The sequence below is a fragment of the Myzus persicae genome, unplaced genomic scaffold (genome assembly GCF_001856785.1).
Source record: "Myzus persicae strain clone G006 unplaced genomic scaffold, MPER_G0061.0, whole genome shotgun sequence".
NCBI classification, from domain to species: domain Eukaryota; kingdom Metazoa; phylum Arthropoda; class Insecta; order Hemiptera; family Aphididae; genus Myzus; species Myzus persicae.
In genome coordinates, this window is record NW_019103250.1 from 195,364 (window position 1) to 215,765 (window position 20,402).

The 20,402-nt window shown below is 32.7% G+C and overlaps 1 protein-coding gene across 1 annotated transcript in view; it reads right to left on the minus strand.

Moving 5' to 3' along the window:
* The window catches only part of LOC111034078 (protein split ends), a 54,448-nt gene that overhangs the window by 25,733 nt on the left and 8,313 nt on the right, over positions 1–20,402 (minus strand). Inside the window, exon 2 of the mRNA XM_022315105.1 lies at positions 1,636–1,884. Coding sequence (XP_022170797.1) covers positions 1,636–1,884 — 249 coding nt within the window. The remainder of the gene's footprint in view (positions 1–1,635; positions 1,885–20,402) is intronic.

Below are 20,402 nucleotides of genomic sequence, written 5' to 3' on the forward strand. Positions count from 1 at the left end.
TTTTATGCGCTATCGATACTACACTGAATTCCTTTCAATCCAGCCGATCGCGAATCGCGACATAATGATAATAATTATCGAGTCTACATAATCATTATAACTGTGAAGTTGACTTAATCGGCGGGCTGCTGTATGTGCACTGAACCGTCATAAATGTGAGTGTGAGTGTATGCGTACTATCTGTGCATTGTTTACACTAAAAATGTTTTTATTGAATTTGATTTCATGGCCCGCCAAACATAGATCATCTTTTACAGATAAACGGATGGTATACGCTGTACAAAATATTTTATGTGGCGGGCGCACAATAGGATAAGAGAACGGGAAAACAACCTGCGTAGATTCGCAACAGTTACAAATGTACAAACATAAATTACGAAATGTTTTATATTTTTCTAGCCACACCGCAATGAAAGTACCTACTCAGCCAAATGGTAAGTGGAAATGGATTGAATGAAACTTTGCAAAAATATTTTTAAAATGTAGTCATATTCCCATTATTTTTCCAAATGAAGTTGGTGCTATCGGAATATATTACATAATAGTCGTTTAAATATAATACAAAATAAAAATGATGATTATGTAATTTAAAGTAATAGGTACTGTGATTATTATTAATATAATAGGCAATAAGGGTTGTTACTTGTTATTACAAAATATTACATTGTGTGTGTTCATAAGATACTTTTGTACAAATATTATTTTAATAATATCCCAAGCTAGTAAGCCCTAAAGTTAATTATTATCGTGCAGTTAAAATGTAATTTAAAAAATCGTTTTCCATATTTTGCACATATTAAACTAGGTACATACAATAAAATTAATTAGTACATCTATTATTATACTTCAATTTTTGACATATAGGTTCTTTAGCACAGTATTTACATCATCATGTCTATTTATTTTGAGTACTATTTTTCTCTGTTCGCAAGATTCTTTAGTTAAAATATGAGCAATAATAGAAGCAAAGCTAGTTTGACAACGACGCTAGTCCGTAATAATGAATCACAAACTTGTGTTATGAAGTAACACAGCGACAACGACAGCACTAGAAGTGAGTTGATACAATTCATACTAATATTATAGTGTCTCATTGCGTGAAATTACCCACGGAATAAAACAAAATTATGGGAAAATATGAAATATAACAAAAGAAAAGTACTCAATATTTAACCGTTCCTCAATAATTATATAAATATATATATATATTAAAATTTACCAATTATTTTATAAAATTGTATTATGCCACATACTCGATGACACGATGGTGACGGTCGCACACACGTCATGCATAAGCAATATGTAGAATGTAGATATATATACATACATCTAATTAAAATCGACTCGATTTTAATTAGATAGGTACCAGCGAGAGCCGGTCGTCACATCTGGCGCAGTGTCAATTTTATTATACATTAATACAACACATAAAGGTAGGCAAAGTGCGTACGTCCTCTCCAATACACACTCACTCACTCACTTTATCACTATAACCACCTCCACTCCTCTCGTTGTATCTCACTCACGCGGGGGGGGGGGGCGTGACAAAAAATTGTTAACGATAAAAATATGATACCATCTCGAATAAAAATATGTATCGTGTAATGGACAACGGAATATGAAGACGAGACTCACCCGTGGATGTACGGCCTGGTGGGGGCCGGATACAGGTGTGGCGGCATGGTCGGACTGGCCGACGGTATGGCAGCGGGCTCGTGGTACTCGGTGCTGAGGGACCTGTCGTCCAACTTTTGCTCCACGTTGTGCGCTTTCGAGGCGGACTTGATGTCCATGAACGACACGGTGGCGCACACGCCACTGGCGCCCAGCACCACCTCTTCCTTCGATCTCGCCAGTATTTTAACGCTTTGCACGCGTCCATACCTGTGGCAAAAAACACGCGTCGATATTATTAGCCATGTCCGAAACGAGCAACAAACGTCCGGGCGACGGCGAGATAACACTCGTGTATAATTATATATATTTGTATTGCATTATTTATATCGAAAATCAATTGCGGAAGTGTTATTTTCTTTTATTTATGATGAAAATACGTTAAAAACATTAAATACATGATTTGTTGTGACGTGGAATTACGGGCGGCGGCGAGTAGATGACGAACGGCGAATAACAACTACTACACTACTCGACTACCGGGCGGCGAACGCGAGTGAGATGGTGTTTTGCAGAGCGGAATCGGTCGGCCGGACGGTCGGGGCACGCGCAAAAAACCCAGCGACGCACACACACACGCGCGCACTCGGGCGCGGGCGCGGGACGACGGCGGCGACGGGCGCGATTTAATGCACTCGACGAAACGCGCCGCCGCTCGGTCGTGTTAGTAGTCACTCCGTCAATCAGTGCTGCGAATTTCGTGCACGTCCGACCGGCGGAGGAGGACGTGCACGACAACGACGACAACTATACACAAAACTATACACATACACGCCCCACGACAGCCTGCACCGGGCTCTCCAAAACTATTATTATATTGATGTATAAATATATGAGACACGATGTGGTACTACCCCGGAGGAAGTCGATGGGGTTGCGACTTGCAGGAGAGAATAACCCCCCTGGCCCGGAGAGAGACCGTAATATAAAAACCCCAAAAACACACGGTCGTCGCATCGATTTTAATCGAAATGACGCATGAGCGCGGGGCGTTTCTTATACCAGACGAGTGGGTTTTTACTTTTTTTTTTTTTCTGTTCGTTTCTCTCTCGTCACCCATCAAAATGTATTCTATAATTTCAATATACTATTATATAAGAATAGGTCATATACTCATACGGAACATAAAATATTATTGCTAAACGTTTTTTTTTTTTTGTGTGTGTGTTATTTATCCAAGTCAAAGTTACCGAACATGTCACATAATATACGCACATAGGCAATATAATAACACGATGTATTTTTCAATGTTTTTGCGATGAACATAATAATTTTTAAAAAACCTAGGTTCTACGGCAATTAAATAAATGCGTGTTATTAAGAGAAAAAATGGAAATAACATTTACGAGTCCTGGTTACACGCTATACATGTAAACAAAATGTGCAAACTCAAACGGGCGAATACAATATTTAAAAAAAACCTTGTAAAACAACATTTTAATATTTATAAGCCGACCAAATTAAATAATGTATTTCCTAGATCGTGTTTAATGTTTTTCAAATATTTTCCAAGCTGTGTGATATAATAATAAGGTGCACAATGTATACGTTTCCATTAGTCTCACGACTAAACAAAATGTACTTAAAAAAATTCTTAAAATTATAATAAATAATATTTTAATATTATTAAATAAAGTGTCTTGCCTTAACCAGTCAGGGTGATGTATCATAAATCATGTACGTATAACAATAACTACTTAATAGTTTTTTTTCCTATTTCTTTCTTTGTTTTCATTACTTCATGATTAAAATTAATTTTTCAATTTTTAACCGTTATAAAAAATATACATTATATCTATGAAAACTATTTTGCTTTTTTAATAATTATTTAAGAATCTATATTCTAGCTATAGATTGTAGAAAATGTAACATTCAGTTATTTATATACGGTTACACCTGGATGGTTTTTGTTGGAATTTAGTACACATCTGCGACGCATATGGAGGGTAAGTAAACAGCTCCTAGCAAAAGTAAAAGTACTTTTACGACCGTCTCGTGGTTTTTATATGACCGAACTACATCGACAAGAAAAGGTTTTCAGTTAACGACAAAAGTTCTACAAACGTTCTACACACATTTTACATAATTTTCTCGTTTATAATTCTATAAATGGAACTAAAAGAAGAGGTATATCACTATTTTATCGTTTGCTAAATTAACATTTTTATACATAAAACGTTAATGTCCTAAATGTTCAACATTTGTTTTTAATCGTCCTTCAATAAATATTTATCAGAAAGTAGAACTTTTTATTTATATATGTATTATTAGCGGTACAATGAAAATAATTAATGAGCAAATACAAAAAATTCAAATACTAATAAAATATTAAAAATGGTACAAATATTTATCGTGTGTAAATACGTAAACAATCGAGTCAAATCGATGTCAACTAATTCTTGACCTAAGAACAGATAAAATACTACAGCAGCGATAAGAAAAACTATTAAGTAAACAAAAATAAAAACGTAAATTGGCTGTTGTTCTTAATCCACCCCGACCTAAACTATCTTGTTATGTTGGACTACTAAAAACGTTATAGCTAAGTTAAGAAGCTATTTATCAGTCCCTCGGCACTCCTCGTATATAAATGGAGTAGAAGACTATTTTTACCCCATTCTTCGTATGCGTCCGGAAAAAAAATATCCTAATTTAACTTTTAAATGAAACGATGTTCAATTGTTTTGTATCATTTTTGTAATGTTCGCATGAATAAAAAAGTTATCTTTTAGTTATAGCCAGACTTTAGGTCTACAATTTCAGAAAATAACTGCAGTAAAAATTTGATTAAAACTTATGTATTAAAATGCATGGTTAAAGTTGTAAATAATTTTCAGCTAAATAAACAAATAAATATTCATGTGTAAAAAGTATTTAAGATTCTAATTGAATACTATTAGAGTTTTTGTATTTGAATAATACAGTCCATAAAAAGGCTGAAATAATTTCATAATACAAAACATAACTAAGAAAAGTGAAAACATGAACAAAAAACATTTTATTTTACACCCATAGCATCAGAAGTATTTAGTTTCATAACACACCTATAATTTCTACAAGTTCACGAAAGAACATACAATTTAAAATAAAAAATAACTGGAAAAGGTGCATTTTAGAACCTATACTAATTCACAACAGTAATTTAAATAAAATGGTGTGGTGATAATGACATTTTCAATATTTCATTTTAGGAATAGAAATATTAAGCAATCAAGCAGTGTGACTCGGTAGTTGGTCGCAGTCGCTTATACAGTATTTTTTATATCGCTATCAAGTATTAAATATTGAAAATTGTATTGTGTTAATTAAAATGTGATACTAGGTTATTCTATGTAATTGTGATTACACAGTTTCAAACTGAAAATTCATAAATATATTCTTAAACATATTATGCCTTTCAAATAACGTACTACCAATGGCATACTGTTAAATGGTGTAGTGGTGGCAATTTACCCCAGATATGATTTTTTTTACGTATAATATGAAATTTGAATGAAATGTAGGAAATTATAGGAATTAAGGAATATTTGCTGGCAATATTAATATATTATTATTTATTATTACGCAACTAACACTACCACATGGCACATACCACGGCAGTCCTAGGGAGTAGCATTACTACAATCGGACCAACAATCAAATAAATATTATCAACTTCCTCTTATAAGGGACTTAAATTAAATTATGCCTTAGATGGAAATGTAATAAGATAAGCATAGAACAATTAATATTATTATTGATTTCAAACATAGAGAAATTCTACATACAGTGACCACTGATGATTGCATATTTCTAGATCTATATTTATGCACTTTTGTAGTATTGTTATATTATTAATCTCCGAGTTAAACTCTATGCGGATATTCACCGTTGTTATTATACATATATTTATATAATAAGTACAGAAATGAAACTTCATTACTTTAATTATTTTGTTAAGAAGACATTATGGACGTACCCACATGACGTGATGAATCCGTCTTAATTAATCCAAATATTGAAATAGAACAAGTTGTAGGTTCAGAAGAATCCATTTTACTCTTATTTTTAATATTAGAGTAAATTAGTCTATTATCAATTTAAAATGTCAGAATATTATTTAAGGCCCCAATTTAGGCCTTAAAGTTAATAATTTTCATTATAATACCATGATGCTTGAATATTTATAACAAAATTCCTCATGAGTTGGTTTCACTAGAAATCAAAAAAAAGGTTACCATAAACATTTTAAAGGAACGATTAGTTATCATTTTACTATTTTAGTTATTTTGTTATTATTAAAACATCAAAACACTATAATTACTTATATTACTAATTATAACATTGACTTTTTCAAAATTATATGGACTAATTTCAAGTTATTTATAGGAATTTTCGAATTGGTTTAGTAGTTTCTATAATATATTTAATTTTTTCTACATAAGTAATTCTTAAAGTAAACTAAGAATCTCAAAAACACAAATTCACAATTTTTTTATAGACAATTCAAGTAAACTATTACGTTTTTAGTTATTTTGTAGGGATTTAAGACTTTTGTCATCGCGCATATTAGTATTTACTATAACTACATATATTTTTTAAATATTTAGATTTATTTTAAGCTATTTACATATTTTATATTGTAACCAATTCACACGTGCGTCGAGCACTCGTGTATTAAATTATAAGCAGTTTATTATTGTATATGTTACAGTTAGTAAATTAGATAATATTGTAAATAAGCAATAATTTTTACATAGTGGATGAAATTTGCTTTTTGGAAAAATTAGTTCAGCTAACCGTATTACTAATAGAAAAAAAGAATTAGATAGCAATATAATAAAATAATAAAATAAAATATCTTTAGAAATATAGGCTAACGACCGCACAGAATCGTTTTTCGTATGCAATGTTTTATCATTTAACACCATTATATTATTATTATATTTCATTATATTGACCTACTCCATGATGATGTACTCGGACCTACTATACAGCAGAACGAATTCCTCGTTTTTTTTTGCAACCGAATTTATATTGTACTTAAGTATACGGTATACTGTAAACATATAAATGCACATTTATATCTTACAATATTATACCAATATTAAAGAAAAAATATTTTTAGAGGTATTTATTTATTTTAAAAAAATGTCCCTATAATTGTATTTTTACTCTTTAAATGTCCCCTCCCTCACAACCATAAGAAAAATAATTTCTACGCCACTGTCTACAATAACCAAAATATTTAGTCTATTAGTAAGTCAGAGAGACTAAGTCAGCAGCCAGTTATTACAAAATACTTTTGTATTTAATAACAGCCTTCAACGATTAGCTAAATACGTAAAAGTATATTGAAATTGTGATCATCTCAAAATATCAAAACACTATTGGAATACGGAGTGATCAGATATGATTTCAGAAAATCAAAAAACTCCTATCATTTTACTGTATAGTAAAAATCTTCTCATTGATAAAAATATTGTAATTTAAAAATGAAATATACATACAAAACAATAATAATATGTTTGTACATTGTACATTGAACGGCGTACGTCATATTAACTCATATAAACCATTATTAATTGTCCATTATCACATTTCAAAATTTTTAGTTAGTGTATTTCGATTAAAAATATTAAGAACTTTAAATAGAATTTGTTGGTGAACCTGTATCATTTTGTCTTACTATATGAAATCCTTAATTTTTTTCTAACATAAATTATTCTTTATTTTTACATATGTTCAAAATTCTACAATTTGGATTATTATTATTATTTCTGAATGTTATACAATTTTGTAAATGTGTAACACATTTTCAAATTGCAAATTTATTATTGTATTCTCATTTACAATTTCCACAGCATTTTTAATGTTCTACGATTTCATTCGCCGATTATGTTATTACGATTTCATATTTTCATGTCCAAAATGAGAGTTAATAAAAGATTCATTTGATACCATTTATTAGTTCTACTATTGACAAAACTGGGATTTCTAATCAAATTAAATATATTTAAAAATCATATATAAGCTATTGCACGCGAAAACACAATTACGTATAGACCTTTTACTAATTTATGATTATTCATTATGCATACTGGTTACTAGTTATTTTTAAGTGCATGTAACGTACGAGTAATACATACGGTTTTTACGTGTGTGTGTAAAGATAATAATACAAAAAAATTGTAGTTGTTTTCCCAGAGGGCATTATCTCGGGGGAAGAAATACGAGACCGTCTGGACCCATGAAACCCCATGACATTAGCTGTCACGTAAAGACAATCTACCAGTCACGCCTAAATAAATTAACATAAGAATAATAATAATAATTATTAATATTATTACTATTTTTATTATTATAAAGGAATAGATGAATCCGGTTTTCTGATGTTATCCGTTAGCGTCACTATATATTATATTAAATTCATATGCATATATTTTATATAAAGTGTTACATTATAATAACAGAGAATTACAATCTCTAGGTATTATATTATATTGACCTTAGGTCATAAAAATTGTTGGCTATTGGAACACATACATAAATAATAATATAATACAATTTACATCTTCTCGCCGTTAATATTTCCGTCGGATCGACAAGGAAAAAACTTAACAGCGCGTTTACATACGCACAAGGTGATACGTACACAACTACGCGTAAACGACGATAATAATATTAAAATATGGCAAATTCAATAATCCAAATTGACGACAGAATACTAGCGACGGCAAGAGAAAATAATATTGACTAAACATAATATAACCATATTATAATATTATGTTTATATTAATAATTATCGTTTATAAACAAACTATACACAATACTGTGTAACAGGCAGCATAAATCGTTTAAAATTTTAAGCTAACTACGGGAAGTTTGTGCTACGCTGTAATTTCAGAACTAAGTAGACAATGATTTTATATTATAATATTATTGTTTTGAATTTTCGTATACATCCACGCAGTCTCGTGAGCACAGGATACTGACGGACAACGCCACCGCGTTCCAGTCACGCGACGAAGGATAGGCTGGCCATGGAGCACAAAAAATACTGCGATGACGACGAAATATAAAATAACTCAACGTTTCCATAACGAAACGAGGAAAAAGATGAATAATTTACAGAAAAGCAGTCGAGAAAAGAAAACCTAAACGTTCGGTCGGCTCGGTCGGCGGTTCGGATCCCGAGCATCACAAACAGCCGGGCCCCCTCCCGCCGCACACCATCACCACAACCACGGCGGCGGCCCGGCAGCGGAGTTCGCCCACCGACCTAACGATTCAAGCACGTCTCTGTGCGTGTGTGTCCAGGCTGGCCCCGCACGCCACGTTGCCAAACCATGCGTGCGCGCGCGCACGCACAGACACACCGCTGTACATAATAAAACTATGTGCTCCGACGGCGGCCGGGCCCGGCTTTCACATCGATACCAAACACCGCCGCCGTCGTACCACCACAACGACGACGACGACGACGACCGACCGGCCGATAACAACAACACTACTACTACTACTACAACTATAACCCTCGGAAGTCTCGTATTCATCGACACACACACACACACACACACACACCCACCCACCCATACAGCCCAAAAGTTATTTCGTTCGGATTTGATGTTGTATTTACTACTACTATGGTAGCAGACGCGCTCGCTTCGATACCAGTGTCTCTGTTCTCGGTGTCGAACGGGCTTATGTGTTTACAGTTTGCCTTTGCCCCGCCGCTCGCCGCGGTATAAATAATATGATTTCATTCATCGATAAATATATATTCAAATTTTGTTTACGGTAACTTAAGACAGGAAACACACACTTACACGACGCATTTCGAGTGTGAAAATAATATTGGTTTTCCAAACGATACGCATCATCCTGACTGAATCGTTGGTTTTCAAAATATGTTCACAGTTCGATTTTTAAAGAAAAAAAACACAGCACTCACACGCACGCACGACACAACCGGTTTGACGGGATTCGTTGGATCTTTTCTTTGCCGACCCCCATCGTGTGTATCCCTTAGCGACACACGCTGCACATTAGCCAATAAAGAAGACCCACTTCTCCCTCGTATTTCTCAAGAAAAATACCTCGTGCTGTACCCTAGCGTTTTTATGTAATACTTAGAACACGACATAGTCGTCTCACGCACACGTTTATTTTATCCGACAAATCGAACACCGCTGTTCATTCTAGTGCACGTATAATAATATAATATATTATATTATTGTGCACGCCCGGGGAAAAGATGTTGCAAAATTTCACCCGAGCGAACACCCGTTATTGCACGTGTGTGACACACATTCGTATTGGTTTCCTTCCACCGTGCCTAGTAAATTTTCTCGATCACGCACACACAACTACACTAGTTATACACGAGCGGGAAAGAGAAGCATTTTATTTTATATTTTAATGGGATGAAAAATGTCGATTGTATATGCGCGCCAAGAGTCGTGTCGTTACAATAAACGTACCCACCGTCATCGTATAATGGAGTACTATATACTACAAAAAACGAACGAAGAAAAAAAATTTATAGGAGATGATGATGGTCGAGAAAAAAGAAAAATGAAGTGTTTGTGCTGGAGAGAGAGAGACAGAGAGAGATGAACTCTACTATTACTACTACTACTACTACTACCATCGGCAACGTGGGCATTGTGTGTGCGTGGAGAGCGATGTTGCGATGTGTGTGTGCGTGTTTGTACCGCTCCAGCGGCGTGGATGAAGGGAAGAGAGAAACCGAGTACGGCGACGACTACCACCACAGTAGTGCGGCGTTGCCATTTCGGTATTTTGATCCGTGACGGTCGATCCTACTATACAAAAACACCACACGCTCGCTGCTATTATATTATTATTATTATTATTATTATTATTATTTTATATATAATAACACGCTACTGCCGACACCTTCAACAACGTTCCTGCTGGGTTATTCACCCACAACAATTATTAATTTAGAACGAGAATGACGGCTTATACGGCTGTTCGTGTGTAATACATATACAAAATAAAAATGCTCGCCGAACAACAACCAGCAGAGCATTAAAAATATATATAATTTAATGATCCCGAGGATTGAGAAACGCGTCCTCCACGCCGCCGGGCAAGAGGCTGATTTTTTGTTTTCGCAACACAAACGCTCCACCGAAGACGACGACTAAAACTCTGGCCAAGTTACAGAAGACGTGTTCTCGCGTCATTTTCGAGCACAACACAAGATACCTAAATATATTACGGAGCGCGTAGTAATGAAATAGTAACCATCATCGACCTACAACCCCCCAAGCACAATTGGAGGGAAACGAGCCTTCGTGGTTAAGAGGAACGACGGATTATTATGGCAGAGAGTAAGCAGCACCACCGCCCACCCGCCGACACCGAAAACTTAATAATAATAATAATAATAACGTGGCAAGCGCGCCAATGCGAGGCGGCGGCGGCGTTTATAAACGGACAGCATTTTCTCATTCCGTTATCCGCGGCCGTCGATGCGGTATGTTCTCGAATCTCGAGCGCGAGCGTAACCGTTTTCGGTTTATTACTGTTACGTGTACATTGACCCACATTATAATAAGTGATTTTACCGCAATTCGTAATAATATGTATAATGTAAATAATATTATAATATTAATGCCTCGCCGTACAAACGCGTTTAATGGCACCGTAGTAAAAATATCGTTATAATATTGGACCAGGTGTCACGCCACGCTCGCACCGCGACGTGCCAATTCAACTCAATATTATAAATAACGTATCACCACGTTTATGCGCGCCAAAAACTAACGACGAATTAATAGCGTGCGGCATTGCACGGGCGGGCAGCAATGATGTGTAGTAGGTAGTGGTACTCGCGAGCCGTCTATTTCCTCGAACACCAATCTCGTCGTATCTGATATTATAGCACCGTAGTAAAACTATTGTCATAGCTGCTGCAGTTCACGTGTTGCACACGACTTGCGGTCCACAACAACATTGTTAAACAAAGTGTACACTATACACTGCGAAGGAGCTGCAGCAATACGCAGAGTTCCGATAGCGGTATCGCATTTTATTCCGCCATTATCGGTCGGAGATAAAACATTATTATCGTTTACCGTTATCAATTATTTGTAAACATTGTCGCGTCGGCAAAAAAACATCACCGTTATAATAATATTTAAGGCTCGCTGGTATATTATTTAAGGCCGTCACAATTCTGTGTGTAAAGCCGTCAAATGTCACGCGACGACGGTTTGGAGGGAGGCGATTTTCCGGTTTATCAATATTATTTTATATTTTATATATATATGTTTTTTCACCCGCAGCCGGACACGAAAAAGTGTTACCGGCCACCCATCGAAGTAGTCACGCACCACGGCCGAGCCAGCGCATCGAATTGGGCGCGAACGTCGTCGTTGTGATTGTATTGTCGTCGGAGATTCGTATCGATTACGCACAGGCAAACTAGTATTTTTTTAATATACCTCGCCCAACTGCAGCGTTTTTTTTTTTACATGCATTTCGAATTGCACGTTGCACATCATGACGTATCGTGTTCGGTACGCGCGAACCCCGTCTCAAAATAGTGCCCTCCGCGCTAACCGCAAGAAAAATCACATATAATATTATATATTATTATAACGCGTGTTTTTAGTAGGCGTAGTGTGTGGTGACCGAAGAGAAAGTACGTCGTGTTACCTGGGAATATATTATTATTATTATTAAGGGGATTTGCGACGTTGTGGCGTACACGAAGCGTCTTAGCGGTGCGTGTGTGTGTGCGCGCGAGTTTACCAAACCGTCGCACACACGCGCAATGCAATATCGCATCCTGATAGTTACGTAACGACGTTATTAATGCAACCGCGTACAGAATATTATTTGTAGAGTACACACGTGCATAATACATAATATACAGAGTGATACGCCAGGTACGCTCAATCCCATTGTTTCCTTTGATTATATATACATTCAAATCCTGATTTTTGAAATATTTAAGGTGTCCTGTAGCGATATCAACGACTTTTTTTCAAACGACAATCGTTCTTTACTCACTGAATTGTTTATCAGATGACATTTTTTTAAATTTTTATGTACCTATCCGATAGAAATCCGTAAGTGAAGTTTTTGAATTGAGTGTAAACATTCGATATTCAATTGTTATAAGTTAATAGCTAATAACAGAAGATAAAGTTAATGGAATGCGTTATGAAAAAGTTAACGTTTTGTTTTACAAAATTTGATGTTTCAAGTTAATCCTGCAGTCATAGAAATAAACACTACGGTTCAAGGAAAATGTAGTGTTTTATCTAAAAAAATCACAATTATTGATTGTATTCTTTTTTGAGCACCGAAGGTAGGAATTTGACAAAAGCGTGTTTAATAGATTAGTCAACCCGCATTTGGTGTTACACCTTATATACACTTTAGACTACAGTATAACAACAACAACAAACGTCAAAAAATGTAATCTAACCCACCATCTTGCTGAAAACCTCAACATCGATACAAGTAATGTTCTAGGGATACTGTAACTTCGAAAAAATATTTAATAAAAACATATCAAAATAATATACCTATATTATAAGTATAATATACACACCTATAATGTATTAATACCAATTTTATATACAGCCCCTATCTATTATTGTATTATTACCTTAGTTATTACTTATAACTTATAAGTTTATTTAATGCAACAACCCTCTTTAATGTTAATCACCAAGGCATTTGTTATCAAATAAATTTAAAAAACAACAACAACAACAACAAAACAACAATATATTGTATTGGGTATTATTTTATGATTTATAATAAACTAATTCCGACAGCGTTGTAATTCAGACGTAGTGTTTGTAGACATTTATTCACCACACCTGCTGCATCTTACACTATTATAGCCTCCAACAGTTAGTTTTATTTTATATATAAAAGTAATTGTTTTCCGGTAGATTTCGGGGTCAAAATTAGACGTTATTTTAACGTTTGGTTTTATTTTCTATTTTTTTTTGTTCTTATTTTTTTACGCGGGATAAAAAGAAATACTCGAATGGTTCTTGTTGTTTTCTCACCGGAAAACGACATCTGGTCGAATTCCAATTTCCTTGTCCATCAAATACGTTGCCGAAATAATGGGCCGTAATAACCTTTCATTAAAGTGTTATTTTCGGAAACGCATATTATTTTTTTTTTTTACACGAACGTTGGCAGTATCGTATAACAACGTCCGAATGCAGTTCAACGGTTACTGTTGATTAGACAACAATGTATGTTTGTACCTACAAGGAAACTTCACGACACACAGCAATAACAACTTTTCTATAGTTTCAATTACGAGATGATAACAATTAACAGTAATATTTTTAGTTATACGTGTATTTCACACAAAAATGATAAGACAGCAGTTAACGCCACGTACGCAGACACAAGGCGAAACAATTGAATTAGAGAATTTTTCTCTGTAGTTTTATTTATATTTCAATAACGTACTCGGTTGGAGACCTTGATTCATAACGACAAAAATTATACAATTTAAGAACCCCAATAGAAACAGCCGTATTTTAATTACTAATAAGATTAGTGCGCCACTCGAAACCCAATAATAAGTGGTAATGTCTACACAGTGCGGTATCAGTATAAGTTGCTCCAGATATTTGCAACTCTAATATAATAATTAACTATTGACAAATTACATTAAGTACCTTAAATACCCAGATAAAAAATAACGTAGATGGAATACACGTTTATAATACACACAAAATGTATTTATTTAGCTACGTTTTTGATAGTTACATAATATATGTATACATAAATTGTATACTTAGGATGTATGTGTGTGCGTTTATGCATAAATACCATTTATGCGAGATCAGATTATTTACGTGCTTCTGCGATTTGCTACCCTTCTCACATGTATCGTTTAACTGCCACAAAATAACACTGTAATTTTCACCGTTTATCAACGCCGTCGTTTGTTTCTTTGTGGCCGGTAAAAAAAAAATTAGAAAAATAAAAGCAGCGGAAAGAGCTAACATTACATAGTACTAATTCATGACCGTAACAACAAAGAATACCACGATACTCTATGACTGATAATTGCTGCTTTTATTTGTTATATTTTTTTTTGACAAGCATATAATCCGTTTTACGTACCTACCTCGGACTTTTGAGTTAGTTAGTAGCAACTAACTATAGGTAATACAGTTCTGCTGGTGAGTATTGACTCACAATATAAATAAACTATTGACGAAACTGAAAATATTTTAGTTTCTTCTTTTCAAGTATAAGTCCTATACAATAAACGCAACACGCAAACCCGCATTTTATTTTGAAATATTTCAAATTACTATACGCCCAGTAATATGGGCGAAAAGCCCCTAGAACTGCACTTGGTTTTACTTTACTTTTGGCACAAATACTGAGTGCGACAATTAATAGTCAACTAAACTCCTATAATAATTAATAACACGACGAAAATAAACGATTACGGATAACCTCAACGGAATCAGTCGACCACGAAAAAGCTCGACAAATCACCCGAAAATCTTTCCACTAGAAAATCACGAGAAAGCCAAACGTGAGGACTTACATTGTCGCCAAACGACCGTGATGTTGGTGACCTACTCTATCGCGCTTGGCGGCGACAGAATTTCATTGAAATCGCGTTCGTCGTATTATTATATTCATTGTCTCTGGATCACATACAATTTACATATATAAACCATGCTAGGCGGGCGACACCGGTAGATTTTTAAAGAATATCATTCTAACAACGAGCGAAACTGAGCTGTGTGCTCTCCGACAGCTATTATTCACCAAACAAGTTCATTGCCCTGTCACATAATGAACCAAATGATGATGGTTTTAACCAACACAACTTTCTACGGCCCATTGCACATAATCCCAATAAAACTGCCATATTTAAGGTTTTATTCTAATACAACCACTGATTTCGTTTCATATTTTAGTTCAATAAAAAGGTGTAGAACAAATAATGCAAGTAGAATAACAAAATTAAAAATTACTTACATTTTATTTACGACACTCAATACTACAATAATTAATACGATCTTATCTTTAAAATAATCACAATTTAATAGAATATTGCTCATAAAAAACACACAAATGCATTAGGTCAGATGACAAATAAATGAATAAATAATATATATCCTCAGTCACCCACACAGAAAGTCAGAAACACAACCAGTATGCCACTTATGAAAGATTTATTTTTTATACTAATGCATCGTTTTGTAAATAAAAATAATAATTGTCTCAGTAGTAGTAGTTTCTCAAGGCATACTACCGACGATTCGAAAAAAATTGAACACGTTACCATAAAAAAGTACACGTATACCTGAACCGGTTTAATTTATTTTTGAACCAGTTCGTGAATCAACCACTTGTCGTGCAACTCGCGATTACGGTTGCAGCTTAATGTCTACATTGAACTTCTTGAACACCTGTTAGTGCTGTAAACCAAAAATAATGTTCGCTCTTCTAAAACCTATTATTATAAAAATTTAAAAAATATCTAAATAGATATTATAGATAAAATTAATAATTATTTACAACGTTGGTCGGATAATTTTGAAATGATCGATAGTTGTTCTTCAATATAACTTCAGTTCTGCAATATAAATGACTTATTTAGTTATATTTAGTATTTACTGCTATTCTGTCATACACTCAATTAAACAATCGAAATACCACGTGTACTAATCAAGATACATCGAAATAAGGTGGATTATTTATACATAATATACATACAAATAAAATATATGATAATATTTTGATCCGAAATCTACTATTCTTTTTACCCTCTACTATACTTTTCCCTCTCACACTTCACCGAGCCATGAACAAAACACTGTTGCAATCAGTACATTTTCCACCTAACCTACCTAACCTATCTATATTTTTTTAGTTTAAAATCCATTTAGTGAGATAAGATATATTTAACATAAGATTAACTTGTAAATTAAATACTTAAAGCGAAATATAAACACCTTCATACTATGTATTTATTTGTATTATTTTATATTTATGTCTACCTATACATAATCCAAATTATAAATACATAATATAAATATAAATCGTTTTATGTTAATGTTAAACATATCTTATCTGACAAAATTATGTTCTTTTAAAATTAAAAAAATTACAGTAAATCTCCCACTTCTTTAAATTCCAACAAATGTTATGTTTTTAGTGATGAACTACCAAGTTACATTTTATGTTTAATTTTAGTAATTAATTTGTTATTACGTTTATTATTTTTAGCTAGCATTTATCAAGTATTGCAACAAGTACCCGTTGAACGTCGAAGCTACGTTCCTAGAAAACACAATGTTAAGCTAAAAATGGTAAGTGTGACACTTTTTACATGCAGCACTTCATTAGAGTGTTTTCACCAATAAATATATCACAATAAAATAATACGTACTAATAATAAGTAATAAGATGTATAATTACACGGGTAGTGATGACTACAAATATTATAATGGACACCAAAAGCATCGTTTAAAAACCGAGTATTGATTAAATTAAGAACAATTACGAAATATACTAAAAAACAAGAACAAGAATCACAAGAACAATATAATATACATTACTATATTGACACAGTGGTGCTCGATTCAGTATAGACTTCATCAAGCGATCATAGCCAAAGAACTACTTTCCGTCTTTTTTTACTAATCCTTACATATATCATAGACCGATTTCCTATGGTGATATAAATAATTGTTATTGACCGATTAATAATGTACTGACTAAAGACTTGATTATCAGTTATCTTACATAATTGTTTTCTTAATCTATTTCTATACGCATATCCAGTGCATAATGCAGGTACTACAGGTACCTTACAGAATATATTAATATGATCGCGACTCCGAGAAACACATTGACGATTATCAGTCCGGACGACGGTTCCGAAGGAACTCCTGGGTAGTGACTCCCAATTAATTTAAGATAGGCACGGTATATCGAAGAAAGACACAGTATACTAAAGATAGACACTATGTGCGTCGAGCAACGACCGGCAAATACGAACCACCGGATCAGGAGCCATACCTTATTTCGCGAGACCCCGAGAAACACAGTCCGTCAAGAATCAAGATGACTTTAATTAACAGAAAACCTCGTGTATAATAAATTAATAAGAATGCCAATAAAATCGATAAAGCTTTATCAGTGAAAACCCCTAGATTACAAATAACTAATAAGTGTATGCACTAAAACGTGAGACCGACTAAAATAAAATAAAATGATATTAAAAACGTTTTTATACTGAAACTGTTGCAATGTGAACGTGAACGAAACACGACAATTTGATAAATTCTACGACATAATACATACCAAAACAAAGTTATAAGAGAACTTACTGTATTTTTCAACGTTATTCTTATTTCTTATCATACAGGCGTAGTATTTATAAAAATAGAAATCAGCAAAAACCAAAAAATATTAGTTCAATTGAATACTTTTTTAATAATTTATTAAAAACATAAGAAGTATCGTACGCATAGAAGTAAGAATTCTAATAAAAACGTTTAAATAGATTTTAAACATTGTTAAATGTTTAAAAAACTACCATTGAAGTATAAACAAATACAAATCTAACTAAATAGATTTTATTTCATTAATTATGTCTCATTCAATCATTTTTTGATATCTTTAAATAATATATAAGAACTAATCGTCGGCAATTTATTATAATTAATTTGGTTAAATATTTATACAGTCTGGTACCTAATTACATAAATTAAATATTATAATTTTCAAACTCTTTTAAATTAATTAGCTTTGTTTTACTGTAGGTATCCTGTAAATTATATTACTTTGGTTATTTTTGTCTTTAAAAAATCTTTTAGTAGCGTTTTAAAAAGCTCTAACTGTTTAATGTAGTACCATACTTACAATCAAGTAAGCATTAACTTTTTTATTTAAAGTATCCCCCCCCCCCTCCAAGACTGTACTATAAAAAAGGTTTTTTTCAAATGTCTGAGTAACTTCCTAGGAAATACACAAAATCCCAGTTGAAAAATGAATGTACTTAAGCAATAAAAATAAACTTTAGTATTTTATAAGTCTAAATTCACTTAAGAATTAAAATTCGAAAATAAACAACAACTATTTATAGTTTACGCAGACCACACTATCTTAGGATATTTTACAAAGCAAAATATATTAAGTATATTAAATTACACTGAACTCCATAATTATTGGTTAAATAGGTACATTTTTTAAATATTTATTTGAAATTATAAGATTTATAAATTAAGTTACAGCAAAAAAAGGTATTTTAAAGTAACAAGAGAACGTGTTGTAGGTATAGCAAAATATTATTAATACTTATTTATGATTTTATAATATTGCATGGGTTAGCGCTCCTTTAAAATAATTATAATTCAACATTATAACCAATATTTTTTTTGCAGGGAATGATTAACAGTATTATACTCATCCACTCATTTACTGAAATATAGAAAACATATCGAGTATCACGTCACTCCTTTAGCAAAACATTAATTTCGAAAGGTTATTAACTCAAATATATTTTGTTTTCAATATTTTAATCAAAAATAATAATTACAGCACAAGAAAACAAGTTCGTAGTTTTTAAATAATTTTATTCGTTAAGGTGTTGAAGAATTCATAAAATGTAAATTATACCGTTACGAATAATAAAATGTATCGTATAGATCAATAAGCAGATCAGAATTACTTAAGGCGGCCAAGCAAATTATTAATTTAAAAATCTTTCATGACAATAAAATATAATTATTTATTTATGGTTTTATTTTATAAGTAACAAATATATTATTTTTATATTAATTGAGTTTTAGTTGGTCTTAAAATAAGCAGGTAAGTGATTTGGTTGGATCTATTTATTATGTACTAATATTAAGAGAGCGTTATGTCTTTGCCTTAATGGATAATAAAGCATTTAACGTTCAGAAGAATCTATTTAACTCTGTTATTTTTAATTTTAGAATTAATTGACCTATTATAAAATTGTCATTAACATTTAACAAATTATTTACAAATATTAACACCATTTAGGTACCTTGTAACATGAAACCTCGCATGAAACATTACTCAGAAATATTGCAATAAAAAATGTACATTTTTTTTTTTTAAACATAAAATCTATAAAAAAAAGCACAATAAGCTTGTATAATAAGAATAGATATAGACAATAAAAGGGGTTGTAAAAGGAGTCACCCATTAGTGACTTTAACTTAATTAATTATAATTTGTTTTAACATTTTTTTTTTAGTTTATTTTGTTAAAGTACTAATATTTTTGTAACAAGTTGCGACACCGCTTATTTTTCAACCTGCGACGAGGATTCCTCGGTAGTGATAGGATGGAAAAATCCTTTAGAAGGAAACTGAGATTAGTTGGAAGTCACTTATAAAAAATAAGTGCTTCTTCATTAATAGTTTTCAAAATAAAATTATTCTACTTTTAGAAAGAGCTATATTTTGAAAGCGTAGTCTATTGTTAAAAATAGGCTTGAGATTTTAATATTTAAATTAGTAATTTGGATTTTATATAAGTACTATCATTTTTGGATTAAATAGGACATAATAATAACAATAAGGGCATTTAAATAAGGTATTTTAATTCGACAATGATTATACCATCAGTTCCAAGTACTATATTGGATGTAAGAATTGGGACGTTATTTAATGTAACAGTTGATTATAGGTGAACACTTTGTTTGAGTGTGGACGTGGAGTTAA